This window comes from Acanthopagrus latus, chromosome 15 (genome assembly GCF_904848185.1).
Source record: "Acanthopagrus latus isolate v.2019 chromosome 15, fAcaLat1.1, whole genome shotgun sequence".
Lineage (NCBI taxonomy): Eukaryota > Metazoa > Chordata > Actinopteri > Spariformes > Sparidae > Acanthopagrus > Acanthopagrus latus.
The window spans coordinates 14,793,913-14,820,382 of record NC_051053.1 but is presented as its reverse complement, the minus strand read 5'-3'; the positions used below and the strand labels follow the sequence as shown (position 1 = coordinate 14,820,382).

General features: G+C 41.9%; 1 protein-coding gene across 4 annotated transcripts in view; it reads right to left on the bottom strand.

Moving 5' to 3' along the window:
• Positions 1-1,349: 1,349 nt before the first annotated feature.
• hs3st1l1 (heparan sulfate (glucosamine) 3-O-sulfotransferase 1-like1) overlaps positions 1,350-26,470 on the bottom strand; it is a 53,816-nt gene continuing 28,695 nt past the window's right edge. For all 4 annotated transcript variants that reach the window (XM_037122602.1, XM_037122604.1, XM_037122603.1 and 1 more), the window contains one exon: positions 1,350-2,871. In XM_037122602.1, the coding sequence (XP_036978497.1) occupies positions 1,759-2,700 (942 nt within the window). In that variant the 5' untranslated portion in view covers positions 2,701-2,871 and the 3' untranslated portion in view covers positions 1,350-1,758. The remainder of the gene's footprint in view (positions 2,872-26,470) is intronic.

Genomic DNA, 26,470 nt, shown 5'->3' with positions numbered 1-26,470 from the left:
AGACCATTAGACAGATGCACTATGCAATGTGTGTGTGTGTGTGTGAGCAAAAACCACATGCACACTCATTCAACTTTGCCTCAAATAAATAAGGGCTACAAATGGGAATTTGTTCAGTGTGTACTCTCATACTGTAAGCAGAACATGCCCTTTTGTCCTTCCTGCCCACCTGCTTAATGGAAACACTGCTACAGCAATGTAACTCCTCGGGAATGATTGGTAACATGCGTGTGTGTGTGTGTGCGGGTGTGTGGCGGTGGAGCAAGGCAGCTTCACGCCGTCGGACAAACTGCTCTCCTTCTGATGAGCGGCTGGGTGATACCTACCATGGCAGACAGGTGTAGGCCAGGGTCGAGAGGTAACTGTCACGGGCCCTTCACCTGTGTGTGGGCTGACAGATGGGGGGGGGGACACATTGCTTCATAACATTTCCTCACTGGTTACTCTGGAGTCCAAGTGCCCCCTGGTGAGCAGGAGGGAGAAGAGTCCCTGAGCGAGATGAGTTACGAGGGATTTAGCTCTGCCTTTGTCATCAAACGCAAACTTGTGTACACGTGCTCATTTTTGACTCTAATTTTACCTTAAAGCCCCTGATCAGTCATGAACTACACTATTCATATAAAAATTCAGCACATTTCTGTATAGCCGAGAGCTATACACACCCCCCACCCCTCCCATGTTCTGCTCTGGATATGGATCCAATGTAGCATCAATGACTACTTGCCTCAGGAGAGTTACAGTGCTTATTCCAGCAGACAGAGCGGGGAGATCACATGAATTTCATATCCCAGCGGAGCTGTAGCTTTGGCTGCTGTTTAAAGCCTAATCAATGAAAGAAACATGACCCGCGTCTATCTGACGTGTGTTGCACGACAAAATGTTTCTGGGAAAAATGCACGCCAAGGATGATTCGGGAATGAGATAATGTGGGAGAGAGAAACATTTGCATGGATACCGTAAGATTTGAAAATGTTTTACGGCACTGTTAGGGCTATGATTTAATGACTACATCTAACACCTGTGCAAAGCGCTGAACAGAGCGGCAACCAAATGCAACAGCAGCTCCCTGGATTTGAGTGTGCTGACTGTGGATATGTGACTGATTTAGCTGCAGGCACAGGCTACCTTCAATGTCCAAAGCCATTAGTGATTCCTGTACTACTAAAGCGCTGCTCCAGGGTACACATTTCCTTGCATTAATGTCTACCCTCCACCACAGCAAATCAAAGGCTTATTCTAATGCCTCTGCCTACCTTAGTATACTCCCTAAATAACACAGGTTAGAGGGCTCAGGAGCTTTCTGATGACCAGAATAAAATGAGAGAGAGAGAGAGAGAGAAACGTTCCACTTTTCCAGTACATTTGAAAGCAGAACAATTTATTATCAAGAACGAGAATATCAAACAAGAGGGAGGGAAAAAAAAGTTCATCAGTTTCACAAACTTGTTTTCGCTGCAATTTGATCACTTAAACGCTTCCAGCACAGAGAGAATGACTTATTAAGCTTGGAGTTTTCTTCCGTTTAATCTTACGCCTCTAGTTACAGTTTTTTTTTTTCTTCTTTTTTTCTTTTTTACCCTATCGTGTGAATATAGAACTGCTCTGCTGAAACCAGAGATCACAACAGTAGTTATTAAGAGGTTATTCAGAGGGGTTTTTTTTAAATCTCAGGTCTGTAAAGTGCTTCATGCCCTCTTTTTTGACCTCATCACAGACAAGGTAGTGGCTCCCTTGAGTCCGATTTTTGATCCGGGTTCCTTATTGCCAGTCGAAGGTACGCTTCACCAGCCTGAAGAAGGTTCGGTTGTGCTCCTGCAGGTAGGTGCGTAGCTGCTGGAGGACGGTGCTGTTGACGGCTGGGTGAGGACGTCCCTTAGATTCATGCAGACAGCGCTCTCTACCGTCGCTTCGGATACAGTAGAACCCCTTGGTCTGGTTGAAGTAGAAGTTGGAGGAAACTATCCTTGGGGGCAGGTTGAGGAAGCGCTCCACTTTCTGAAGTTCAGGCAAGGGGTCACGGATGAGAGCGTCCCCGTCGACGATGTGTATCTGTTCCAGGGGGAAGTGGCGCAGCCAGTTGCGCATGTGAACGTCGTAGAGGCTCCTTTGAATGGCCTTGTACCGCATATTCAAAGCTCCATTGCGCACAAGCAGGTTCTCAATGGCTTGCACCGGCTTGTGGTTCTCCAGCCGGTTGAAGTACACCTGGGTGTAGTCAGAAATGACCCGCTCGGCTGGATCTCGCAAGATCAGCAGCAGCTTTATGGACGAGTTCATGGCGCAGATGCGTTCTGGTGCGAGGGCTGAGGTGAAGTACCCTGGGGTTTTCTCCACTGTGATCTGATGTGGGTAAGAGTACGGCATCAAGTCACGGTACCACTCAAAGCCCTTGGCGTAGTTCTCATCCCAGTCAAAGAAGTGCACCTCGGTGGCAGCAGCGGCAACCTCAGGGTGTATGTCTAGCATCTCCAGCAGCGCTCTCGTCCCCCCCTTGCGTACCCCAATGATGATACTATGAGGGGCTCTTTTACTAGTCCCTGGGGGTGGAGATGAGGGCACATCTTCAGAGACATTGGCTGGTAGCCCAGCATCGAGGTCCATCGGGTCCAGCGTTATGCCATATCCAGCCTGGACAAACTCAGACGGGGCAGCATATGTCTGGAGAACCAGAAGAAAGGCAGATGCCAGGAAAGACGCCATGGTGATGGGATGAAGAGCGAAGTGGCCAAGAGAGCGAAGCGAGAAAAGGAGAGCGGTTTAGCTTCGGACAAGATCTGTCTTTCTGAGCTCAGTGGTTACGAGAGCAGTCTTTGTCTGCCATTGAATTTGACCCGGAGGAGGAGGAGAAATCATCGGCAGTCCACAGCACATCTGTAGCGGAGAACAAAGAGGAAAAAGAAGAAAAGGCTTTCAGATTTCAGGCACATAAAGCAGAATGAATGTCTGTATTATACTGAAATGGCACTTTCCTTATTCTCCTGAAAAAGCAATCCAGCCATAAATACAATCCATGTCTGTTATGAGTGTATCATCTCAAAAGGATAATCTCAATTCATCTTTCTCTGAATCTCTTTTCATCTTCCCCCTTCCCATCTGCTTTCTCCTCTAACTCTATAAAGTCACTTCCAATTGATACTGTAATATCTGTGGCTGAAAAACATTTAGCCAGACAGCTCGTTAGAAAATGTGTCGGAGATATGCAAGTGTGGCTCAAGGCCAGGAGACGAGGCCAGAGAGCTTTGTCTTCCTTTACCAGGTCAGAATCCACACCAGAATCAATACACTTAACATCTCCCCCCTGGAGCATCGGAATCAAGGCGTTCAGAGACTTATAAAGATAAATTTATTGCAGGAAATCAGATGAGTTCCCACTTCTAGGTGACTTTGATTTCCTATACATGCCAAGAAAGATCAATACTAGGGCAATGAAATTCAGCAAACACAGGGAGAAGGATTTAGGGCATTAAATTAGATTTACAATATTGCTGAAGAGACACTCAAAACCATGGGAAAATCTACTGTATCGTGTTTGTAGCTCTTTAATATAACGACTCTCATAATAATTGCCTTGTTTTCTTCAAAACTTGCCTTCACTTGACATGAAATCACACGTGCTAAAAAAAAATGTTCTCAAGAAGCCTTGAGCTGAAATAGCAGAATATTTTTTGTAAATGTCACAGAATTCATTTAAAAACCAAAAAGTCTCTGGGTGTCTTCACCGGGAGAACGAGCTGGAAAACAGTTGGTGCTCCTCTGTGTTAGTCAAAACAGCAGGGCCGGGCTAGACAAACATCCAGATTCAACAGCAAAGGTCAGGGTAAGGTAATCTAAACAAACTAATGTATTCCCTGCTTGGGAGCATACCGACACACACACACACACACACACACACACACACACACACACACACACACACACACACACGGATATGAAGTACTGTTCTGGATGCATACAGCAGATAGATTTAGTGCACAACATATTTCTCTCTTATATTGAAGGCTGGAAATACATAACAGATAATGTGAATACAGTTTCTTCTTGCTCACTGTCTGTAGATACAGTGACTGAAGCTACATCTTAAAGGTGCAGTGTGTAGTTTTTTATCAAAAGGGAGAAGATATAAGCCATATATATATATATATATATATATATATATATATATATATATATATATATATATATATATATATATATATATATATATATATATATATATATATATATATATATATATATATGTATGTGTGTGTATGTGTGTGTGTGTGTGTGTGTGTGTGTGTGTGTGTGTGTGTGTGTGTGTGTGTTTTTCGGAGTTAGTATTATTACCTCATTAATATTGTAAATATCAAAATCCTGAGTTTTAATTTATTCTTCAAAACTGCATATTGCCCCTTTAAAAGGGAAGGTAGTGAAGTATAATTACATTTGATATCCCACAGCTTTAAAAGGCGCAAAGAGGCTGCTCTCTTCTGTAGATTTTGTCTCAGCAGTGTTTTCTGTGCAATGTTTTTCACAATGAAGATTGTGAATCGAAAAAAGAAAAAGGAGAAGCTGTTCCCTTTCCTGAACAAAGGCTGATGAAATATCTTCCTGAGGCATTTTCATCTTACCCAACCCTCAGAGCATTTGTACAATAAAATACCAAGGTTTATATAAGGATGAGTTTGATTCCAAAACGATCCCCCGTTGTAAAAGAAAGTAATGTTGAGATAATAACAGCCCGTTTGTGAGACACTGTCACTATATCTTGATATGAAATTACTTTTTTAACATCTTTGTTTAAAACTATCTGTAATTATACTTGAGGGTCATTCATTTGTGTGGCATATAAAAATATCCAAATGTGTTTCTCTCAGGTGTTTTCATTGACCAGCTGTTAAGTTTGGTAAAGAAGTCTCTGCATGTGGAAATACTTGACCTATTCACAGAAGCTGTCCCTCTAATTAATAGAGGGACATGGGAAGTATAACCACAGATGTGCCTAGCACCTTTCTACGATGTCACCAGTGGCCTTTCTCTCACCTTACAGAGTCTTTCAACCATATAAAGGCTGTGACACATGCCCCCGCTCTCCACTGCGATCTGGGGCTTGAGTGTGCGACTGGGTCTGGGAGCTGAGCGCAGGAGAGTCGACCTGCCCTACAGGACCCGGGGTTGTGCACGGAGGCACTTATGTGCTGTGACAGGCGCGCCTGCCTGTCAGCGTTTCCCTGGCAGAGAGCTGCCAAGTCCAATGCTAACAGCCAGGCAGCCAGACGAGCTTTCTGTCTCATCCAATTCCCCCCACTCCTCTCACAGCGCACCACCACCTGGAAGGAGCCATTGTTTCACATTCCACTGGGCCTTATTGCTTTATTCAGCACTTGATGCATATCTTTCCAGCTTTTCATTCAGCACACGGCAGCCACGCTATCTGGCAGACCCCTTAACCGACACCATTTCCACCGATCAGTGTGGGACTGGAGGAGGGTAACAGAACACCGGCTGGAGGAGAAGAACTGTGAGAGTAGGATAAAGCACGAGCGTGTAGAGGCTCACCCAAACCTGAGCGCTGGTCACGCTATTTGCTTATAGAGTTTGTTTGTCTTGCTTCTGTGCATTTCCTTGAGGGACAGGTGCTGTCAGACCAGATCTGGCAAAGTGACATTTACCTGAGGTGAAATGTGAGCACAACTAGAAATACTTTTAATCATAATTTCAAATAAAAAACTTAAAGCAAAACATACTGTTGTTGTAACCTATTTCATTCATTATTTAACGTCAGTGCCATTTAAACATGGCTTGGCATTCTTCCTGGGGGCTTGGTCAGTGGCCCACAGCCACTGACCAAGCCCCCAGGAAGAATGCCAAGCTTTCAGGCCAATTCGACATAGTGGCCAAACTGTCTAATTATAACAGGGATGATACACAAAGGCCCAAAAATACTTTTACCCACAAGCTAACATTGTGAAAGAAGCGGCCAAAAACCAGTTACTTTGGGAAAGTCAAGAAAATGCTCAAGATTAAATCAGTTGATTGCTCAACTCAAACAATGCATCCGGTTCTCATTACATGTCTATGACGCTGATTACATTTTTAGTGCCCAGGCAATCTCTGACCTCATTTTAGTCCAAATAAGAAATGATGCCAGTCGCAGTGAAGTATACAGATCTTATTTCAGTTGGTGTCTGGAGATGAATTGTTGGATCACTTTATTCCTAATATGAACGACTAATACGTCATGAGTTACAAGTTTTTTATTTTGCAGTTTGCAAATAATCACTTTGAGAATTAGGGGTCATCTATCTGACACAGAATACAAAGGAGTCTTGCCAAATCGCCACACTCTCACCGAACCATTAGCTCTGCAACTGGCTAGTGAATCAAGATGCCACCCTGCCTTGCACACTGGCGTATACTTAAGCCCTCTTTGACACTGAATAATGAAAGAAAAGGGAATGTACAGACAGAGGCATGATTGCCTCTTGTAACAAAATCAAACCATACCGCATTCCCACTTGAACCCGCGATGCAGAGCCCCCGCACGTCAGGCGCTGCACTTGCCAAGCATTATCTAAGCTCTAAAAACTTGTCGGCACCGGAGCCGGAGCGCTGCCTCTCACCTGGGCAGACAACACAGCCAACGGATCTGCACTAGTCATTAAACCTCACCAGGCTAACAGGAGGGCTCTGCAGGTTCTCCGTGCCACAGGAAACCCCTGCTCTCACTAATTAACCCAAACAGCTTCCATACATCTACGGAATAAAACCCTCATTCATATTCAGCCGGGCCCCCTGCCATTAACTGTGGCAGGCAGCAGGTATTGAACAGGGCAGCTTTGTTTTTTTTAATGGCCGCTCATTAGAGACATTAGTACAAAATAATTATTACCGCAATAAAGCTTGATTATAAAGGGTGGCTTTCCAGCTAATAAATTGATTGATTTCAAATGAGGAAGTAGAAAGTGTTCATCATTGTTACATTGATTTTTTCATGCTGTGGTCGCATTTTTTAACACATTTCCACACGTAAATACACACACGCAGAGCCGCAACGGAGGACAGAAATTGTAATCTGAAGTAGAATCGAGTGTAGAGAGAAACCCCATTATCTTCTTGTTTTTTTTTTTTTTTTCCTATCTTGTTTCTCTTTCACGGGCTTGTTAGATGATCTCTGGTAAGATGCATTGACCCTTCCCGTCAAAAAAAAACCGCTTGGGATGCAGAAGCGTATTCACCTTCGTTCTATTTTATTCTGCACTTTCCCCTTTGCTCCTTCATCTCTTTCTCAGTCATTCTCTCTAACAGGCCCTCAAAAAACCCAGTACAATATATTTCCCACCCACACACATCCAACTGTAACTCTGAGACTGTACTCCCACATACAGGATGGGTTTTAAATTATGGATGCATTTTGGTTCACAGTGGGATTTCTGGCTCAATTTATTAATTTCTAGTGCCACAACATAAGACAGAGAAGATCTTTTTCTTCCATTCCTCCCTTCTTTGAGAAGCAAGACAATTTCTGGGGCACATGAGGCACACACACCAGAAGAGAACCGGTAACAATATTAATTTCCAGCCATGTGTTAAGCACCCAGAACACAGAGAAAATGCTCTGCATTAGCATGCGAGGGATTATAAAGCGACACCGTGAGCACTGGCGAGCTTTTTTCAATCCTTCCACAAAGCTAGCTTGACCATGATGTGAAGAAATAATGAGTACGAAGTCCCATCTATGCACATTACTCGTGCATTACAGCCACTTGCTGGTGTGTAAATAGGTTGGAGGCTTTGGCGGCTTGGGAACAGAGAGTTGCTACTTTCAACCTCCAGGCAAGACAGGAAAATGAAGCCGGGGAATGAGTAATGCTCTCCTCTCACTAGGAAACTACTACACAGGTGCCCCCGACTTAGTTGCCTGTTAGCAAAGCATTTAACCCCTAACTGGCCTGCGGAGGCATTCAGTGGCCAATCCAGAAAACAGAGGAAGCACCATGTGCCACCTTTCTCTGAGTAAAAGATCAGAGATATTTTGCTACTGCACGGGTTCCCATGTTAGAATTGGGCGACTATTCAGAATATGTGAACGTGTCTCCATCTCCCCTCCTCTAGCCAGCTTTGTTAAATGAAGTCTGTCCTTCTCACCATGATGGCTGCAATCATTGCCCACCAACTTGTAGAGAATATAGACCAAATCACCACGACAGTCAATTCTGGGGTATTTGCATTGTGATGATTTGCGAAATCTTGTTTATTTTCTGCTGTCATTGTTAAGATGTAACATTTAAGATACATCATTTTCTTGAGTCTGTCGTCCAACAGGTAAATTAGGTGTTCAACCTAATGTTAGTGAAAGTGTTGTCTTTTAAATGGAAGCATTAAAAATGCATTGTAGATTAATTAGATGTATACATTCATACAATTTAGAAAGAATTTGAAAGACAATTCAATTGTATGGGGGCTGATGCTTGGTGCAGGGTTTTTTTCCAAGTTATTACAAACAAACACTGTGATTTGTTCTGTAGTGTCGCTCTGTTAATGACCTGTTGACTCACGTTTGTGAAATCCAAGGGGAGAAAGCTACAACTACCTTTTCCCACCTTCATGATGGTTAAGATTCTGCGGCCATGTGTAAGTTCAAAATTAGCCTAGCTATCAAGTAAATTATAAGTTGTGATTTATGCCTTACTAAAGTACCATAGACGTAAATTACAACATTATTCTTAGTAACACCTAAACACTTACACGAGGCCCTGGGGTGCTTGCAATCCATCACAGAATTCTACTCAGTCACAGTAAAACAGTTGTTTCACTTCACAGTGACACTTTCCATTAACTGTAACTTAACTTTGCAACAGAACAATCCAGCAGAGACTGTACTTATATATTACAATATCAATCTATTTTACCATGATATGCTACAATGCCAAGATGCTAATGCAAGCTAGAGGGCTAATGCACATGGTAACAATGGAGTTCTAATATCACTGAATGGCCACTTGCCATAGTTGATGACTTTACATCCAAATTATTGAGGGGATAACCAAAATACAGATGCAATGGAATAAGTTTTTCCCTTTAACGTAACAATCTCAGAAAATATTAAGCTATCACTGTTGTAAACAAATATTACAACCAGCAGGTTATGTTTTAACCTGTGTTCGTTCGTTTGTTGGTTGGTTGGTTGGTTGGTTGGTTGGTTTGTCTGCAGGATTACACAAAAACCACTGGACAGATTTCCACAAATCTTGGATGGCAGATGGATCTCAGGCCAGAACAGAGACCATAAACTTTTGGTCTGGATCCATGGACATTTTCTGACTTTCTTTAACATTGCAATATTGAACAAAAAAGTCTGGTGTATTTAGGAAACTGGGGTCTATGAGTGAGAACGATTTGATGCATATCCAAATAAAAGTCAAGCTGTAGAAGATTGGATTAGGCGACTGTCGGGCCTTGGTAGAGGTGTGCGCTCTACTGTGACCAGCTCTAGTTATTATTATGATCTGTGACAATGATGCTTAAAGGAATGAAAACAGATGGGTTTTCTGGTTGAACAAACACTAAACTGACTGACACTGACTTGATTTGAAATGACACTTGAGATGTATATAAGTTTAATAACACTAATATAGTACCATTCAATACATTCACCACATCAGTAGATAAGCAAATGCACACAGTAAGATAACGATCACTTCTCAAACTGGTATTCTGCTGTAACCATCATCGTTTTGCAACCAATTTTAGTCTTAGATTCAATTACAAACTAACAAGTAGTTAAGCCTCTACTGTCGACTTCACCCCGACTGTAGGAGAGAACTTACTGCTGCTGCAACCCAGTCCAGTTTTTACTGAGCCTGTTTCAAAGAGGTGTTGATTCAACTGTATTATATAAGTTGCACTGCTGTTGAACCGTAGCAGATTGTACAGCAACATTTCTATCATGTAGTCTCCCCTCACTGATATAAATGATATGGACAGAATACTAGAGACACCAACCAGCTAACGCAACACATTTCAACGGCACAGGAAACCACAAGCTCCAAGATGACCATCTCAACATTATAACCCTCATCAAGGTAGGACTGACTGCAACATTGTTCTATTAGACTGCATTAGTTCTAGCTGCATGCGCCAAATAAACTGGCAACTGAGTGTTAACCACTGCAATTCAACTGGGACCTGTGTCAGAGTAGCACTCTCCTCTGGGGCCACCTGGTGGATCAGCATCTCAAACCACTCTTATAAAATTTTGGCACTTTGTTCATTACGTCAAATTCAAGCAGATAAACAACAAGCTCTCAATTGAACTGATTCAGGAATCACTTTTCAATAGATGTCTTGTGCAGTGATTACAAATGTGATCTGATCTGATATTTTTCCACATTCAAGTCAAATCAGATCTTTAGACCCTTTTTCTTAGCTCAGGAATAAAGACCACGTCTGTCATTAGTGAAATATCCTATCTTAAATAATGATGAATTATATTTGGCAAAATCAATAGAACTATTCATTGTCTGATATGAATTATCATAAACTGGATGAATGAGGGAAAGCTGCTTTCAACCTTGAGTCAGAGAAGTCTGACAGCAGCTCTGTGCCATAATTAGGACGTATCTAATATTGATACAGACAGTTCGATCTGACACCTCGGCAGCATTTCACACAGTGACACCGAGGATGGAGAGACAACGTTTACTCATTTTGAGAGGAAATTGCGCCGCAGCTCTGATGGTAAGCAGGATTCAGCTATTTTGGGAGCATATGAGTAAGACAATGACCTAATCCACACCCACATGTCAGCACAGGCATTCATTATGGACCTCAAGTAGCGGGAATCTGCCAGCTGCAAGAGCACCCAGACATACGCGGCCCCGGGCGCTAATTACAGCGTTTTAACCGTGATCTTCTATACGTTCAGTTAAACCTTTGCTGTATAGCGACCGTTTCAGCTCCTGTACGATGATTCAATGTGCAATGCAGTCCCTTCCAATTACCAATCCTTCTGCCCACTGCCATCTGTGCTCAGGAAGAAGCGCCTATCTTGATGAAGGCCTGCGCCTCCTAAACAAATATACGTTTATGATATGTTGGCAGAATCTGCATAAAAACGTGTAACAACAAATGACACATCACACTGATAAAACATGACAAGGATACAAATTTCAGGCAAGGTAGAGTAGATAGAGCAGCTGCTCCACCAATCGAAGGGTCAGTAGTGGTTCGTTTCACTAAAGAGATGAACTAAATTACATTGAATGATGATTTGATTTTGATTGTTGATCTCCTGTGTGCTGCTATTTAGCAACTGGCCCAAATAAAATCCAACGCATATGGAGGATACCAAACGACTTGCTCTTATGGAAAGTATAGAATTGATTGAATTCATGGGTCAAACATGTTATCTCCTCCGTTTTCCTGAGATAACTAGTTAAATAGTATTTGTTTTCTCGATATGCACAAGTCATTTACGGCATTATCACAGAATAACAAATGTTTTCTTTTCCCTGAGACAAGTGATCAAGAGAAAATGACTTCATAAGATTCATAAGAGCTTATCATCACATACACACTGCTCTCTGGGCTGGGTTTTGGGGATTTTCAAAGCAAAATACATGACCTTTTCATTCTATTTCTTTGCCATTAATTATGAGTACCCCTTAATCGGACATTTTCAGTTTAGATCAGTTGCTATACTTGCTCAACGCTGGGTATGCATGCTTGCGTGGCGCTGCTGATCTGATAAAGATTGAGCTATAAGGAATAAAGGAGATCAACCTTTTGTTCTCTTTCGATCACGGATTAATCTATTCCGTTATCTCTGAATAACAAAGCTTGGTCTCTCGAGATCTTAAGAAAGGGGTCGCGTTATCTCAGAAGAACAACAAATGTTATCGTCATGAGCTTGAAAAACGTGTTCTCAAAATTCAACTAGTTATCACAGGAAAACACAGGAAGAAATAACACGTTCGACTCCTGGCTGTTTTGGGTTCATGTACTTTTTGTATTTAAAGGATTACAAATTACTGGTATTTTAATTCAAGCATCTTCTCAAACTACTAATATGGAATTGATTCTGATACATTTGATAAGCAGGTATTTGTATCAGTTAAATTCTTAACAGATCAATGATTAATCGTTGACATCCCCAGTCCCTGACATTGAGGATGGAACAGTCTTGGTTTTCCTGATTCTTGCAGAAGGAACAGGGGTCAAACAATGCTGCAGCCAGCCATAAACTGTCATTCCCCCATGGCATCACCAAGCCCCAAACGCACCATTGTTCAACTGACACAGGATCGCTGTAGCAATCTCTGTTGCCCGGCTGCATGCCCCGGTCCAGGCTTCCTCCAGTTTAGATTTGACATTTGTCAATGCTCTGAGATTTATTTCAAGCATCAACTGACATTGTCTGGATTCCCAGGAGGCATTTTCGCAGATAAAATAGGCTGACTTGCTCATCACCCTTGGATGAGTGGAGGCAACCAATCCCAGGGACGCTGACTCACTCAGGGTAGTGTTCCGCGGCCGTTCCGAAACAACAGCAGACTATGAGAAGGAATTCAATCAGAGTGTGGCCTGATGATCCTCATTCAGCCTGCCACTTCTGATAAAGCACCTATGCTTTCTGCAGCATCTCCCTCCCCGCTGCAATCGCCTCCTCATCACTGATGCTACCGTAAAGCTAATTCTGCTCCACCAATTTAATGCTACTGTAATTCTTATCGTGCTTTTCCCATCACGCGCTCCCTGGTCCTCACAATGAGTCTGATCTCTGCCATGTTAAGTAATTGCTCTACAGTTCATCGCGGAGGGAACGCTCTGAAACGCACGCTTAATCAAAACAAATGCGGCAACTTTCCCCCTCCCTCCTCGGGCCTGAGCCTTCAGAAAAGCCGATGCTGTTCTCCACAGTCTCGCAGGCATCCTTGCAAACGGCAATATACAAATACATTATGGATGAATTACTTCATCAAATAAAAAATAGAGCATCTTGTAATGAACTGTGAGGGTACCCTTAATCTTTGATGAGGCCTTTTCTGATGATTAATGCGTGAAACTATGGGAAGGCCTGCTGGGTGCTGACAAAGACATCACGGCTCTGATGCGTTAAGTGCAGAAAAATGCACAATGTTTAGATGATTTAATGATCTTGTTGTGTAGCTTATTAAAGGGCATCAATCTTTACAGCTCAAAAACTGCGCTAGAGTAAAACATCTAGTGCTATCCCACCTGAGCCAAGTCTTGAGTTATGCGCTGTGAAAGCTGTACTCCAGGGCAAAGCACATAATACATATTAACTACGGTGCGTACACTAGGGGCTTGGTATTTTCTTCCAGGAGGTCAGCTTAGATATCTCATGTTTATTTCCCAGACTACAGCTGGTGTGTGCAGCTCTACATAACTTGGAAAGCCTCCCCAGCTCTGGCACCGCAACGTCCTATTGGTAGGCGAACGCTACAGATCTGCCAGTGTTTTCCCTCCATAACAAATATGTATTCAACGCTGCAGAACTCGAGCTTCCGTATTTGGACCTTCTGTGATGTGCTGTTGGCTGCCAAGCTCTGAAGTGATTCAACACCAGGCCGCAGTTAGTGAGCTGGCGATAATGAATTCAAGTTAAAGCCGTTTCCCACGGCGGCGCCCCGTGTTTGCTCGCATCAGAGGTCGAGGCATTGTACAGTTAGATGTGTCAGTAGCTGTTACGGCGCGCCCTGCCGCAGCAGCGGGAGATCACCGGCACACATGCAGTAAACAAAGAAGAGAGCACAATGGAGATAGGATCCATGAGGAGAGGACGCTGAAACGAAAATACTCGCCGAACAACATGCCACAACCTGAGAGACAGAGAATGACCCAGACACACACAAGGACACACACACACACACACACAAATACATGCATAGGATATACTATATTGAGTGGAGCTAAGACCTTAAAAAAGTAAGCCTTTTTGCAGATTCCCTCATCTGGAAGGTTTTTTTTTTTTTTATTGGGTTTTATGAATAGGAATAAAAGCTCTGTGGTTAACACAAGCTTCAAGGTATGATTTTAAAAGAAACAGACACATTTGAAGGTAGCTCAAACGCTACAGGGGGCAGCATAACCGCTTACGACTGCTCAGTATACTTTTTGCTGTAATTGTCTTTGGCTGTAGCACTGAGCAAGTAACTCAGTTAGCCGTGGAGCTAAATGGCCCTATTAACGGACTGGAGTCTGCTCACACTGCAACCTCGGATGACAGGGGGAGTCACTGACTCGTCACACCTCTGCAGCCTCCCAGTGAACACGACTCGACACCAGACCGCAGCCTTTGTGAGTGACAGATGCCAGATTGAAGACAGGGGATACAGTGGAGGGGATTGACAGAGGCTCTGTCCAGGACTATGACTCCAGGGACAGGAAGACACAATGGGCAGGGACAGGAGAGGCGTTCAGTGGCAGAGGAGTGAGAGAGAGTCAGGCAGTCAGCAGCAGGTGAAATGGCATCTAGAGCTGTGGTATTTTGACATCTTACTCTGTGAACTGTGGATTCCTGTCGACCAAGCCAGACGTGACTGTGGAGGGAACAACCAAGACTGTGTTGGTGTTTTTTTTTTTTTTTAGTTTCTGTCAAGTCCAAAGTATTTTGTTGCTGTTTTTCACACTGAGATATTGAGGCAATTAAAGTCATCTTGATTTGGTTTAAGTTGAATTCAGACTGTGTACAGCAGTATTTTTCTATTTAGTAAGGGAAAGTGGTGAAACAGGACGGGCTGGGCTAGCTGGTTAGCATGCTAACTTTAGAAGACGTCTCTGCGGCTCAACACATAGACGTCTTCGACATGAGATTGACACTGTTTCTTTACACTCTGTTCATAATGTTAGTTCATTTTCTTTTTTGTGTTTCGAGCTAAAATTGCGGCCGTGTCTTACAAACTGCTCCTTTAAGATACTTTATGTTTACAACATAAAATACATTGGTTAATACCACACTTGTGAAACTTTAAACTTGAAAACGGTTTAGATGACTTCAAAAACAGTGGCTGAAGATGATCTTACTAAACAATACTTGTAATCAAGCGTAAGCCCATTGCCAAAGAAATTCAACCCTACAAAACTCCATGTAATGATTATGATTAATACATATCAATCTTACCTTTATGCTAAAGTTCATATTGTTGTTGTGCTCTGTAACTGTTCTTTGGATAAACTGTATTTTGACACTTTGGAAATATCCTGAGCCATTTCATGCTATTAAAGCCCCGGCTGGGGTGGGGCCAAAGGACAGTGAAGCCACGGTCTGTCACCCTGCTGCTGGCTGGCAAAAGATACAAAAGTATTTCCCGTCACACCAGCAGACTGCAGAACAGCTTCTATCCTCAAGCTGTGAGACTTCTCAATGAATCCGCCGCACTCTATAAAATAGTTCTTTTTTTTTTCTTATGTAGCGTAAAGAGACTTCAACTCACATTTCGTTCCACAACCCTGCCTTAGTAAAAGGACTGTTAAATGAACCTTTGAATTTAATTGAGCTGAATTGAACCGTAACAAAGTAGTCTGTCTTTTTTTTTTCCATTTCTTACAGGCAGATCAGAAACGTGAGCTCTGGTTGGAGAAAGTCACGGCGCAGCTATCAACTGACCCCCAGTGTGCATGACTCGACTGCGACATGAGTCTACTGCCAGGATTAGCTTCATTTGTTTGTGCGGTGCGTGTGAATGACAAATCAGTCAAGCGTAACTGTGAGATATGCAGATCAGAAGTGGGGGGAGTATCAGACTGACACCGACAGCGACACATATTCTGAGATGTCACGGAAAATGACCTTGAACTGGAACTTTCACAGTATTGAGCTGCCTCATCTGCATAAGTAATTCAAGTTGTCGCTTCACATGCTGGTCATTGATTGTAACATGATCGGAGGGATCGGACTGTATGACTCCAGGTGGCTTAGTCGTTTGTCAGCGCAGAAGTTCCAACCTTGCAAAGTCATCCTTTTAATGAACTGTGTTTCGTATCAGACAACATTTCATCTTGGACAGGTTCAGATCTTTTGTGTGAACTCACAGCAACATTAAAGGTTTTACTTGTTGTAATCTTTTCTTCTGTTCATTCTGGCCATTAAGAGATATTTCACCTGATGCACTTTCAGCATAAAGCGATAGAAACAAAAAATCCCCAGTCATCGTTTTTGTGAGAAAAAAAATCAAATGTTTATCTGAAGTTAATAAGACGCTCCAGCAGCCTGAGTTAGAGAAATCATGCGGGTATCTTTCAAAGGTTAGTCTTTTAGTGCAAAACTGTTTTTGTTATTATCCTTCCACTGCAGCTCAAGAGGGAAATGCTGTCCAGGGACACAGAGAGAAGAAACTTCACACTAAAAAGACTCTAATATGGGATAGAAATATGGCTCTAATGAGGTGTGTGGCTTTTGTCCCCCATCACATAGACTGGAAATGCACTAAAGAGGGTCAGTATGAACAAGAAGAAAGATTTTAGCAAGTAAAACCTGTTTCAGCATTAATGTGGGCACCTGACCGACTGTTTAAGACAGACTTTGGAAAATTGTGAACTTATGCTTGAAGAGACAGCATGTATAAATTACGGTGCCTTTAGACAGACATCATGTGACTTTTACTTTTGAATCAAAAATATTCTAGTCTTTTGGAATATAACTTTACAAATTCATAAGACTGCAGGTTTTTTTTTTTTTTTTTATCAGTTTGTCAATTAGTGTTTCCCACACATAGACTTTCCTTGGGCTGGCTGCCAAGGTATATTAACAGCTGCACAGGTATCTTCTTGCTGACCCATTATAGCATTTTCTTACTTTCTTTTTTTTATTATTGTTGAAACCATCCAAGAGAACGACACCATCCATGATCAATTAACTAGTGGACTACAAACGTGGTGATGGTGAAGGGATCCTCTCCTTTTCATTGTAGGTCTTCGTATGCCTAGGGTGACCAGCCATCTCTGAAAAACTTGGGACAGTCCCGAATTACAAGATTGGCTGTTGTTTTTGTTTTTTCAGCTGTGTACATTAGTTTCGATGAGCCGACATCATCTTTCTTCAAATACTGGTTTGGATGTCAATCACCATGGCAATAGAAGCTATGAAGTATTTGGGCCAGCCCTACTTAGCTGGCTTGTTTTGTCCAACTAACAGTCCCAGAACCCAAAGATATTCTGCTTGTGATGACGTGAGACACACAAGAAAGCACAGCTTCACACTTGAGTCAGAAAATAGTCATTTGGTCTGAATCAAATGACTGAAAACGGTTAAACTGTTCCCGACTAACTTTTCATTGATTTCCAATCAATGAATTTCCAGCTGTACACATATGTAAATATATTCCTGAAATGACGATTGACTGAACTGCCCTCAGCTTCATATGCAGACATGCTGAGGGCAGTTTGCGATTGTGCACAGTGGCACCTCGGAGGCAAATAACATCCGTTGCCTCCGTGCTCAACTTTGGAGCAACATCCTTGTGATTTCCTACTCGCAGGGCAAACTAGATCGTACGGGAAGTGTTTATCTATAATAACAATCTCCAGCTCCATTTCCCCGTGCCTACTCTCTGCCGCTCTGCCTCTCCGGCACAGAGTGCCTCAGAAGTCCGACTGGGCAGAGATGGGGGAGGATGTAGACCATCATAGCTCCGTAAGCTCTATCATTACATTGTTTATAGCACTTGCTTTAACCCTGTTGCCTACGTAGTTCCATCCAGCTCAGTGGCCTTACCTCTGTGCAGAATTTCCTTTGTGCCGGAGAGGAAGTGAAAACTCCTGTGCCAGCTGGGCTTTACATCTGCTTCCAAGCCGAGCATCCTCCACCAGCGAGGCTCTGTTTACAGACGTTTTCAAGGAAGGCTAACCACAAGTATTGGCACTCTCTGTTACTTTAGACTTTCTCCTCTTGTTCTTTCTGGCAAACATATCACTGGCAGCGGTTTGAATGCAATCCTACCGTACACTTCTTGTGCTCAGCCTGCATAGCGAGGTGGGATTTGCCATCAGTTCAAATCACCGGAGCGTGCATAAACTGAGATGAGGTGTGGTTAAAAAAAAAAAAAAGAAAGAAAAAAAAAAAAGAAAAACATCCCTGGCTTTAACTGGATTTAATGCACATGAAAAGGAAAAGCAAGAGTTGTTAGGTGAGCCGCACGCAAAGAATTCAGGCTCGTTTAAACAGCTGAAAAGACCTGTCTGCGACTTAATGACAATATCCGTGTATGTGCAGCTCTGGCTGTGTGACAGAATCAGGTTAAGAAGAGGGAATAAAACATCATGTCATTTCAGCTGGGCGACTTTCATAGCAGTGCAGAGCTTTGTCTCTGCTGGTGTGATAGTAAACCCACAAGCTAATGTTGGAGCCCTGCTCGAGCTAATGAGTATGCAGTATAACTTTATAGACCCCCAAAAAAGCAGCACAAGCACGTTATCCTTAAAAACATCACTACGATGCTGCGAAAATGAAGCCCGGGCCAACGATTAATCAACTCCAAGTACAAGAGGAGTCAGATCAGAACTACATAACAACTCATAGTACGAGGACGTCTCACTGTCAATTTCATCAGTGCCGTCTTGTTGCGCCGTTCTTCATGAATAAGTCATCAGTCGCCCCACGACTCCCCTTTGGCTTATTGCTCGTTCTGCCGCCTCCATGGCCCTGTAAAACCAACTGAAGTGTTTATGGGAGATAAGAGGCAAAGGAGGTCGCAGGCCCAATAACTCCTTTTATCGGCCCACGTTTCTGCAGCGAGGGCCATTTTATGGGGGAATTTGCTGAAGACGAATTCTTAATTAGAGAAGTTTGTGGACCCGGCATCGGCGGCCTAATGGGGGGATAAAAAGGAGAAGAGAAAGGGCATCTCCAGGATTGCTCGCCCCGGCCTGCTTTGTTACGGTGTCTTGTAGGGAAGATGAGAACACCCTTGGTTTGTTCTCAAAGCAATATCAATGAAAGAGGCCTTTAAAGAACGGGTTTGTGGGGCCTGTTTGCTTAGGTGCGAATTCTGTGTTTGTCTCGACATCCCCGAGTCCTTTGGAAATTAGATCGGGTTATTGATTTTCTTGGGGGCTTATCTTTATTAAAGGAGTCTACCTTGTCAATGGAATTACTGCCTCAGCCATTAAGGTGAGCTGTTTCTGTTTCCCATTATTGTAAATTCCAGCCCAAGAGACTTAAAGGGCTTAGGTTAATAGGAAATGCAATGTTTTGTCCTGAGCTTATCTTATTAGGCAACAAGTTTAACCGAAATGTGAAACTTTACTTTTTTTTATTTCCGATACTTTTAAAACCAGCTAAACCAAACTACTTTACTTCAAGGACAAAATGTACCTAACATATTTAAAAAAAAAAAAAAAGTGTGTCTAATATCATGAAGTGCCACCTCTGACAAATATGAACAGGGCAGGATGGAAGGGAACGAGCACACCTTTTAATTAGCCGACTTGGCAGACATGTTTCACCAGAGCAGACCTGATAATGACTAGGATCCTGTGTTCCCAGTCTCCTGCATATTAACCGAGAAAAAATGAGAAAATTAATTACTCATTTTCCCAGACCGGGGTGGGGGGGTGTCTCGTCCTTGATTGCATAATTTTAAAACTCCATAATTATCTCAACTCCATGGCAACAATGAAGCAAGGGGAGATACGTGCAAGTTTCATTTTCTACTGCAGACTCCTCAACGCTGAAAAGACACTTAACCTCGAAGACAGTGCGCTATCTGTTCGAGACCCTCACACCCCGAGCAGAACGGTTTCTAGGGTTAGCCCAAAAGTGTTGACAACTAAAGTTAACAAACAAGTGGAACAATGGAATATTAATCGAGATATGTGATGCAATCCGCCCCCTCCTCGCTCATCAACCCCTGCTGTAAAGCCCAGATTAACCATCTTTCACTTCATTTAGATGGAGGATTGTTTTGGGGTTTGCCTGATTATATCTGTCTCGAGCACACACCATGCTTCTATTGGTATTTAACAAAGATTAGCTTTAAATTGATGATTAACCTTTGTAATCCTGCGTGCATATTGAAAATGGCTTGCTTGTCTTTACCGCAGCCGCACAAAAGAGATGCTGCATTATCGTTGGAGAAAATTGAAGCACGGAAAGCAAATGAGGCGGTGTTATCTGCCCGGTGCTCGGCTGGATAATGAAGATGAATCCTTAGACCAGAGAGCCATCTCATAATGAATCCATATAGATGAATTCTTTTGCGTTTCTTAGCGCGCATCTTTTAATAAAACTTCATTGTGACCCTGACAAGCAATTGCCGCCCTTATCTGGCAAAGAGGCAGAATTTACTTGTGGGAATGAGTGGTTGCCATTGTTTAGATGGCTGTATTAGGGAGTAATCAGACATTAAATGAGTCATTTCTCCATATTTAACTCCAACTGGGGAGGTAATGGTTTAATTTGCTGGGCAATGAGTTTTCCCATGTGTCATGCTCCATGCATTAAATCACAGACCGGTGCGGCTGCATCTGCTGCTCTGGAAATCATCAGTTACACAACGGCACAAATACAATTCAAAGTGGTGCCTTCACCCACTGGAGTTAAAAACAGACGTACCTTATGGAGTACCAGTGGTTTGAAGAGCAAAGTAGGAACAACAGCAGATTTCTTGTTTTTGACAAAAACCAAGAAATACATCCCCAACTTCACTCAGAAGCTCAGGAACTGAAACTGTGACTAGTAGACTATATACATTTCTATATGCATACAGCGATATCCACCAGTTTTATGTTGGGGAATCGATTATTGGTGACATATCTGGTGCTCGTAGATATACCCTAGGTAACAAAGATGAATAACATAACATAACATAACATGATAACTGACACACCCGCAGCATTTTAAGGCTTTTGAAGAACAAGATAGGTGGGCTAAGCTAGTATTTATGCCATAAAGTGGCTATAATTCATGCATGGTATAACAGGGGCTAGGAATAAGGTGGATAGTATCCAACAGAACCTCCCACCCCCTCCCCTCAGAGCCTCTCTTTCAAACTACACGAACAAACACTGCTTGACTATACAGCCCTGAAGCTCTCACTGCTAGCTGGGAGATGAATTAGCAACCAGTTCCAAATGCTCGCTTAGCTTTAAAGACTCATTAAAACATAAACAAACAACTCTGTTAACTGCCAAAGTGCCCAAATCATGTAAACACAAGCAATGTCTCACTCACATACACCCAATATCATCTTAATGAACATAAATGGAAGGGTGACTGACAACAAAACAAAACAAAAAAAATGCTTCTTGATAATTTACAGACCCTGTGTAGTGGATTGAGTTTTTGTTTTGTTGTCCCGTTTTATTTTGGAAGTTTTGTCCTTTTGTGTCATTCTTGCTTTTCATTTCCTCCCTTTGTTTTCCTGCCCTTTGTTACTCCTCACCTGTGCTCTATTAGTCAACCAGCCCTTGTGTATCTAAGTCCTTGTCTTCCCCTCTCCCTTTGTCAGTTCGTCTGTTCGGTTTTGTGTTAATGTGTCACCCTGTCCCATCTTCCCATTGTGTTTTTCCCACTTCCTGTGTCCTTGCATCTATTTCTGGTTTGTACTTTTTTTTTTTGCTTTTGCTTCTTTTTTCTCTTCTCTTTCTTTTGCTGCCTCATCTATGGACCTTGGTTTTCAGCTTTACTTAATAGATTGTGACCTTTGCTCCCTACCTGCCTGCAGGTATGCCAACCACACCTGCCTAAAGCCTGAGAAGACTTACTGAAATAGCTTGTCTTGTTTGATCAGCAGTCCAAAACTCAGTAATGGAACATTTAACATCCTGAATTCAATGGCATTCTGGCATTTTTACTTGAAAATGAGTTAAAGAAATAATCAACTATTAAAATTGTTGCCATTCATTTAATAAGCTAATCCATTAATCGACTAATCATTTCAGCTCTAAGTATATCTCCTATAATAACATTCAAGAAGTGAATTAACTGAGATGCTTTTTGTGCTCAGCATACAATAGACAAGCCTTGTTATATTTATCTTTTAATAAAAATCTAAAATTCTACACCCTCAACTTTGTGTCATTTCTCCCTCATACTGAAGAGTGGCATCATTTAGGTACTGTGTCAAAGCTAGAATTTCCAGTATTGTGACAACACTAATTCAACCTCTTCCATACGCTTCCTTACAAAGCTATGAACCAGAAAGCCTGAGCTCACTTATCACTGACAATGTCCAAAACCTGTTCCTTTCTACATATAGTGATGAAATGAGGAGGGTATATTATTCTTTGAAACCTTGGAAGCTGACATCAAATGCCATACCTAATCCCTACTGTGCTCCAGACCTCTGGAGCAGATCACAGCCTACACCTTGTAATCCTATTGCAGTTTATTAAGGGGATATGATGTAAAGAGGAGGCCGTGTGATGAAAAGTCATTCTGAAGGTGAAAGCGGAAAAAAAAGGGTTTTTTTTTATTGGCCCGAGCTAACCCTGAAATATCCTGTTAACTGGGACGCTTCTTATCACACGCTCACTCTTCAAAATAACAAAAAGATCTCATCGTATGTAGGGATATGATGAAAAAAAACTATCCTCCCTCCAAAAAAATCTGCATTAACACATTTCAGACCCACGTTTAAGCTTGGTGTTGATGTGCAACTGTGTGATAAATACTGCAGAGCACAAATTTGGACAAATCTGTTTATCTGCTCCTGAGTGAGATGCATATTTGAGCAAATACAAGTAGCAGAGCCCCAGTAGCAAAAGCATTTCCAACAATGGAATGTGCACCAGATAAACTGAGCATATGTTTGGCATGCATGCTATGAAACACTTACCTGACATCGAAGGGAAGTGTGCAAATTTACCATGACAGAACGATATTGGAGCACAGATTTGAACAAAATGCAGCAAATATGAATCGTCCTCTTTAACTTCGACATACTGGCAACAAGAGAGAGGCAAAAAATGTGCGCACAAGAACTGTTTCCACATCATTTCCACCTGTGTTTTATTTACTGTCATTTGCTTCAGTCCCGTTCACGAGATAATGTGGCTCTTTTTGGCTTGTTCGCCTCGCTGAAAAAAAAAACAAAAACAAAAACTAAAAGCAAATGTGAAAATATTCATCTCTTTCCTCTTATACTGAAATTATCTCTGCTCATGATTATTAACTGGTCAAACACTAAAACACTCCATAATAAATGTGCTGAACATCTGCTGCGCACATACCGTAGATTATTGGAAACAACAAATGATGTAATTACCAGATTAGAATGAGTAAACAAATATGTTATCAACTGAAATGGGTAAAAAAAAAAAAAATTAAACAAATCTGAGATGAATCAAAAGAAAAGCTCATCTGAATGTCTCCAGTATCTGAGTGAGCCTCATTAACAGATCAATGCTGATTATATCTTTATATCCCCAGATAATGAGACCACTAACTGCCATCAACACTTCAGTTACTCACACAGAACAGACTACCAATACCAAAAACACATACGGTGCACGGGTAAAAACAGACAAAACACTCACATCATTAATCAGTCTTTAAAACGTGTGATGCTGAAAAGGAGGCAAAATTCAATAGCAGCTGACAGTTATTTTTAATTGCACAATTCATCTGATGGTGAATTTCCCAGATAACTATGTCTACTCTTATTATATCTCATATCAGAAACTTGAAGATCTCACTCTCTCAATGCCTGACATGAGGTCCAAACACTGCTTCTTTGTTTCCCAGCGGCTTTAACACCCTAACATAAAAAAGCACCAATCATCACGTTTGAGAATTTGGAACCACGCGGTGTTTGTTCTGACCGAGGAAACAATTATCGTAATAGTTGCTGCCTTTTTCTCCACTGGACTAATCCTGTTTATTTCCATATCGTATTGTTTCACTATGCAATTCTGTTTGTCAACAGGCATGAGATGTCCCTGTTTTTGTTTGTTTTTGCTTTGAATTTGCTTCGAGTGGAAGCTTTTAATGGTAGCTCACGGGGCTAAATGTATGTGTTTCTTCTATAAAAATTACAGGATAGAGTGCCAAATGCCACTCAAAACTGCCTTAAGCCTGAGCAGACTCATTCCAAAAGCTCATTTTGTTCGTTCAGCAATCCAAAACTCAGTCATATTAAATTAACTACCTTGGAAAGCTAAGGAGACAAGAAAATACCCACATTTATGAAGGTGGATTCAGGTAATGTTTGGCATTTTTGCTTGAGATTTCTTGCTTCTTCACCCACAGAAATTATGTGGACAAAATGTTATCAATATGACTGTAAAAGCACTAAAAATAAGCAGCAGTATCCTCTTTGTAACAGGAAGCAGCACTGTTTATGTGAAATGTGGTTTCCTAGATGTAAGCTTCTGAGTGCTGCTGTAATGTTGACTATTTTTAGATCAGACTTTTAACATATATATAGTTCAGTAACAACACTTTGTGCCAACTCCGTGCCTTCCAGCCAAAAAGTAGAAAATCTAAGGCAGAGGAAAAGCGTATTCCAAAGTTCAATTTCAAGTTTCAGATAAGCGGTATTCCCCTTTAAGATGGAAAAAAAAAAAAGAGATCCTCATCTGGGCATCCTCCTCTCCAGAAACCGAGATGAACAGTCTCATTCAGCACCGCGGACAGCTCCCTGCAAGCCTCAAGAGACGGCTTCGTCAGTAAGCATGACCGGGACGTCATTAACACTGGTCGGATAGCTTTCTCTGGACGCTCCTCTGTGCCTAGTCTTTATCCATCCATGTGTCTTCGCTGAATACTTAGTCTTAACATTATATCTCCCTGTACAGCACAGTGTTTAACTGCTGAAATTTTAAACAATCATTGATATCAATGGGCTGGGAATGATTTTCACACACAAACTATGTGAGCACACCCTACAGTTGGGTAGCTTCCTTTCTTCAGCCTACAAAGGTAAGTACAGAGCAAGAAAAGCCTCGACTGTGAGGCTGAATGACATTGAAAAAAGAATCACGATGTAATTATTTTTGACAATTTTGAAGAGTAGTTTTGCACTTTATTTTCACCGGGAAAAAAATTCAAAATGATGATGTGAATTTTTCTGAGCTTTGTACCAAACAAGCTTGTTCCTTTGTTTAGGTTTTGCACGTGATGTGATTTAACTGTCTTAGTAAGTTAAAACACTGTGTTGGCTTGTGTTTTCACACTGGACATACAGACTTTTTGCTCTTTATACCACTTCACCTGACTTCCTCCTTTGCAGCCACAATAATTACTGCATCCTCTAGAGGTTACAGTTACACAAAAAACTCAAATATGAGTCTTAAAAAGCTGCTTTAATAGTTGATTCATATGGTCTTTTATTTGATGAGGACTAGAAGCTGCTATGCAAGTACGCTAATGTTAGAACTTCAGTTTGCAAATCAGCATTTCAATAAGGAAGACAGTGGTTACGCATTAATGTTAGTGAGCTGTGGCTATTGGTTTGTGCTAGCCTGGACAGAGTGAACGCTGTTTGGAGTTTCCAAAAGATTATTCGCGTTGCTCTTTGGTTAGCTTTCAAACTGCCTTTCCTCACATTTCAATAGTTGGGAGAGACCTCATAACATTTATGAATTCACCTGTGGAGATATTATGGAGATGAAGTTCACGGTTTCTTCCACATTGGGTGCAGGCTGTTTTGGGCCGTACCACAGCTGAATGAATGAATGAATGTGAAATTGAGGACAGAATCAAAACTAACCACAGGACTCAATCTGTTGGTTGCAGGTTGTTGCACCACTGCTGAAAAAAATACTATAGGTACCACTGAAACACATGTTGGACAATTGGTTATCACCTCAAAAATAGCTTGGTTCTGTTTAACAAGCAGTAAAGGTTTGGATCTGAAGGACACCAGGAGGTGGTTACTTTCATCTCCTCTGTGCTTAACTTGGGAATCAAAGCACAGGTTGTCTGCACTGCCTTTTGTTAGGTGTCTGACCTTCGCACAATAAACCTAAATCAATGTCTCTAAAGATCAAATTTCATATTTAGACAAACCCGGATCTTTGCCTTTAGAACAAATGTCAAACGTTGCTTCTGGTGGTGGCAAGAGCACGAGCCAGGAGGACCGACCATTGCTTGACATTTTGTTCTCATGAGTATTCATCTGCTCCTTTAAAACTACCTCCAGTGATGTGTAGAGCGAAGGGGAAGCAGACAAAAGAGAAAAAAACGGCCTCAGCTGCCGCACAGAGTGAGGCTGAATTAACATTGTCCTACCAAATGACTGACAAACACTTGATCTTTTTTTTAAATGCAGACCCAAGGGTTGACCGGACTCCATTCAATATGCAAAACACTCATAAATCTGCTTTAAAATGATGTCCCTCTTCACCCATGATAATCTTAAAATCTCCACGTTAATGGGAAAAGGCCTCGTTCCAGTGAAATCATTTCATTAAAATGTTGCTTAAATAATCTGCTCTCGGGCTACCAGACAGATGAGGAACATATTTCACACACAGAAACCGGTGCAAATCTCTTCACACTATCTGTTCCCTCTCCCTTCCTCGGCCT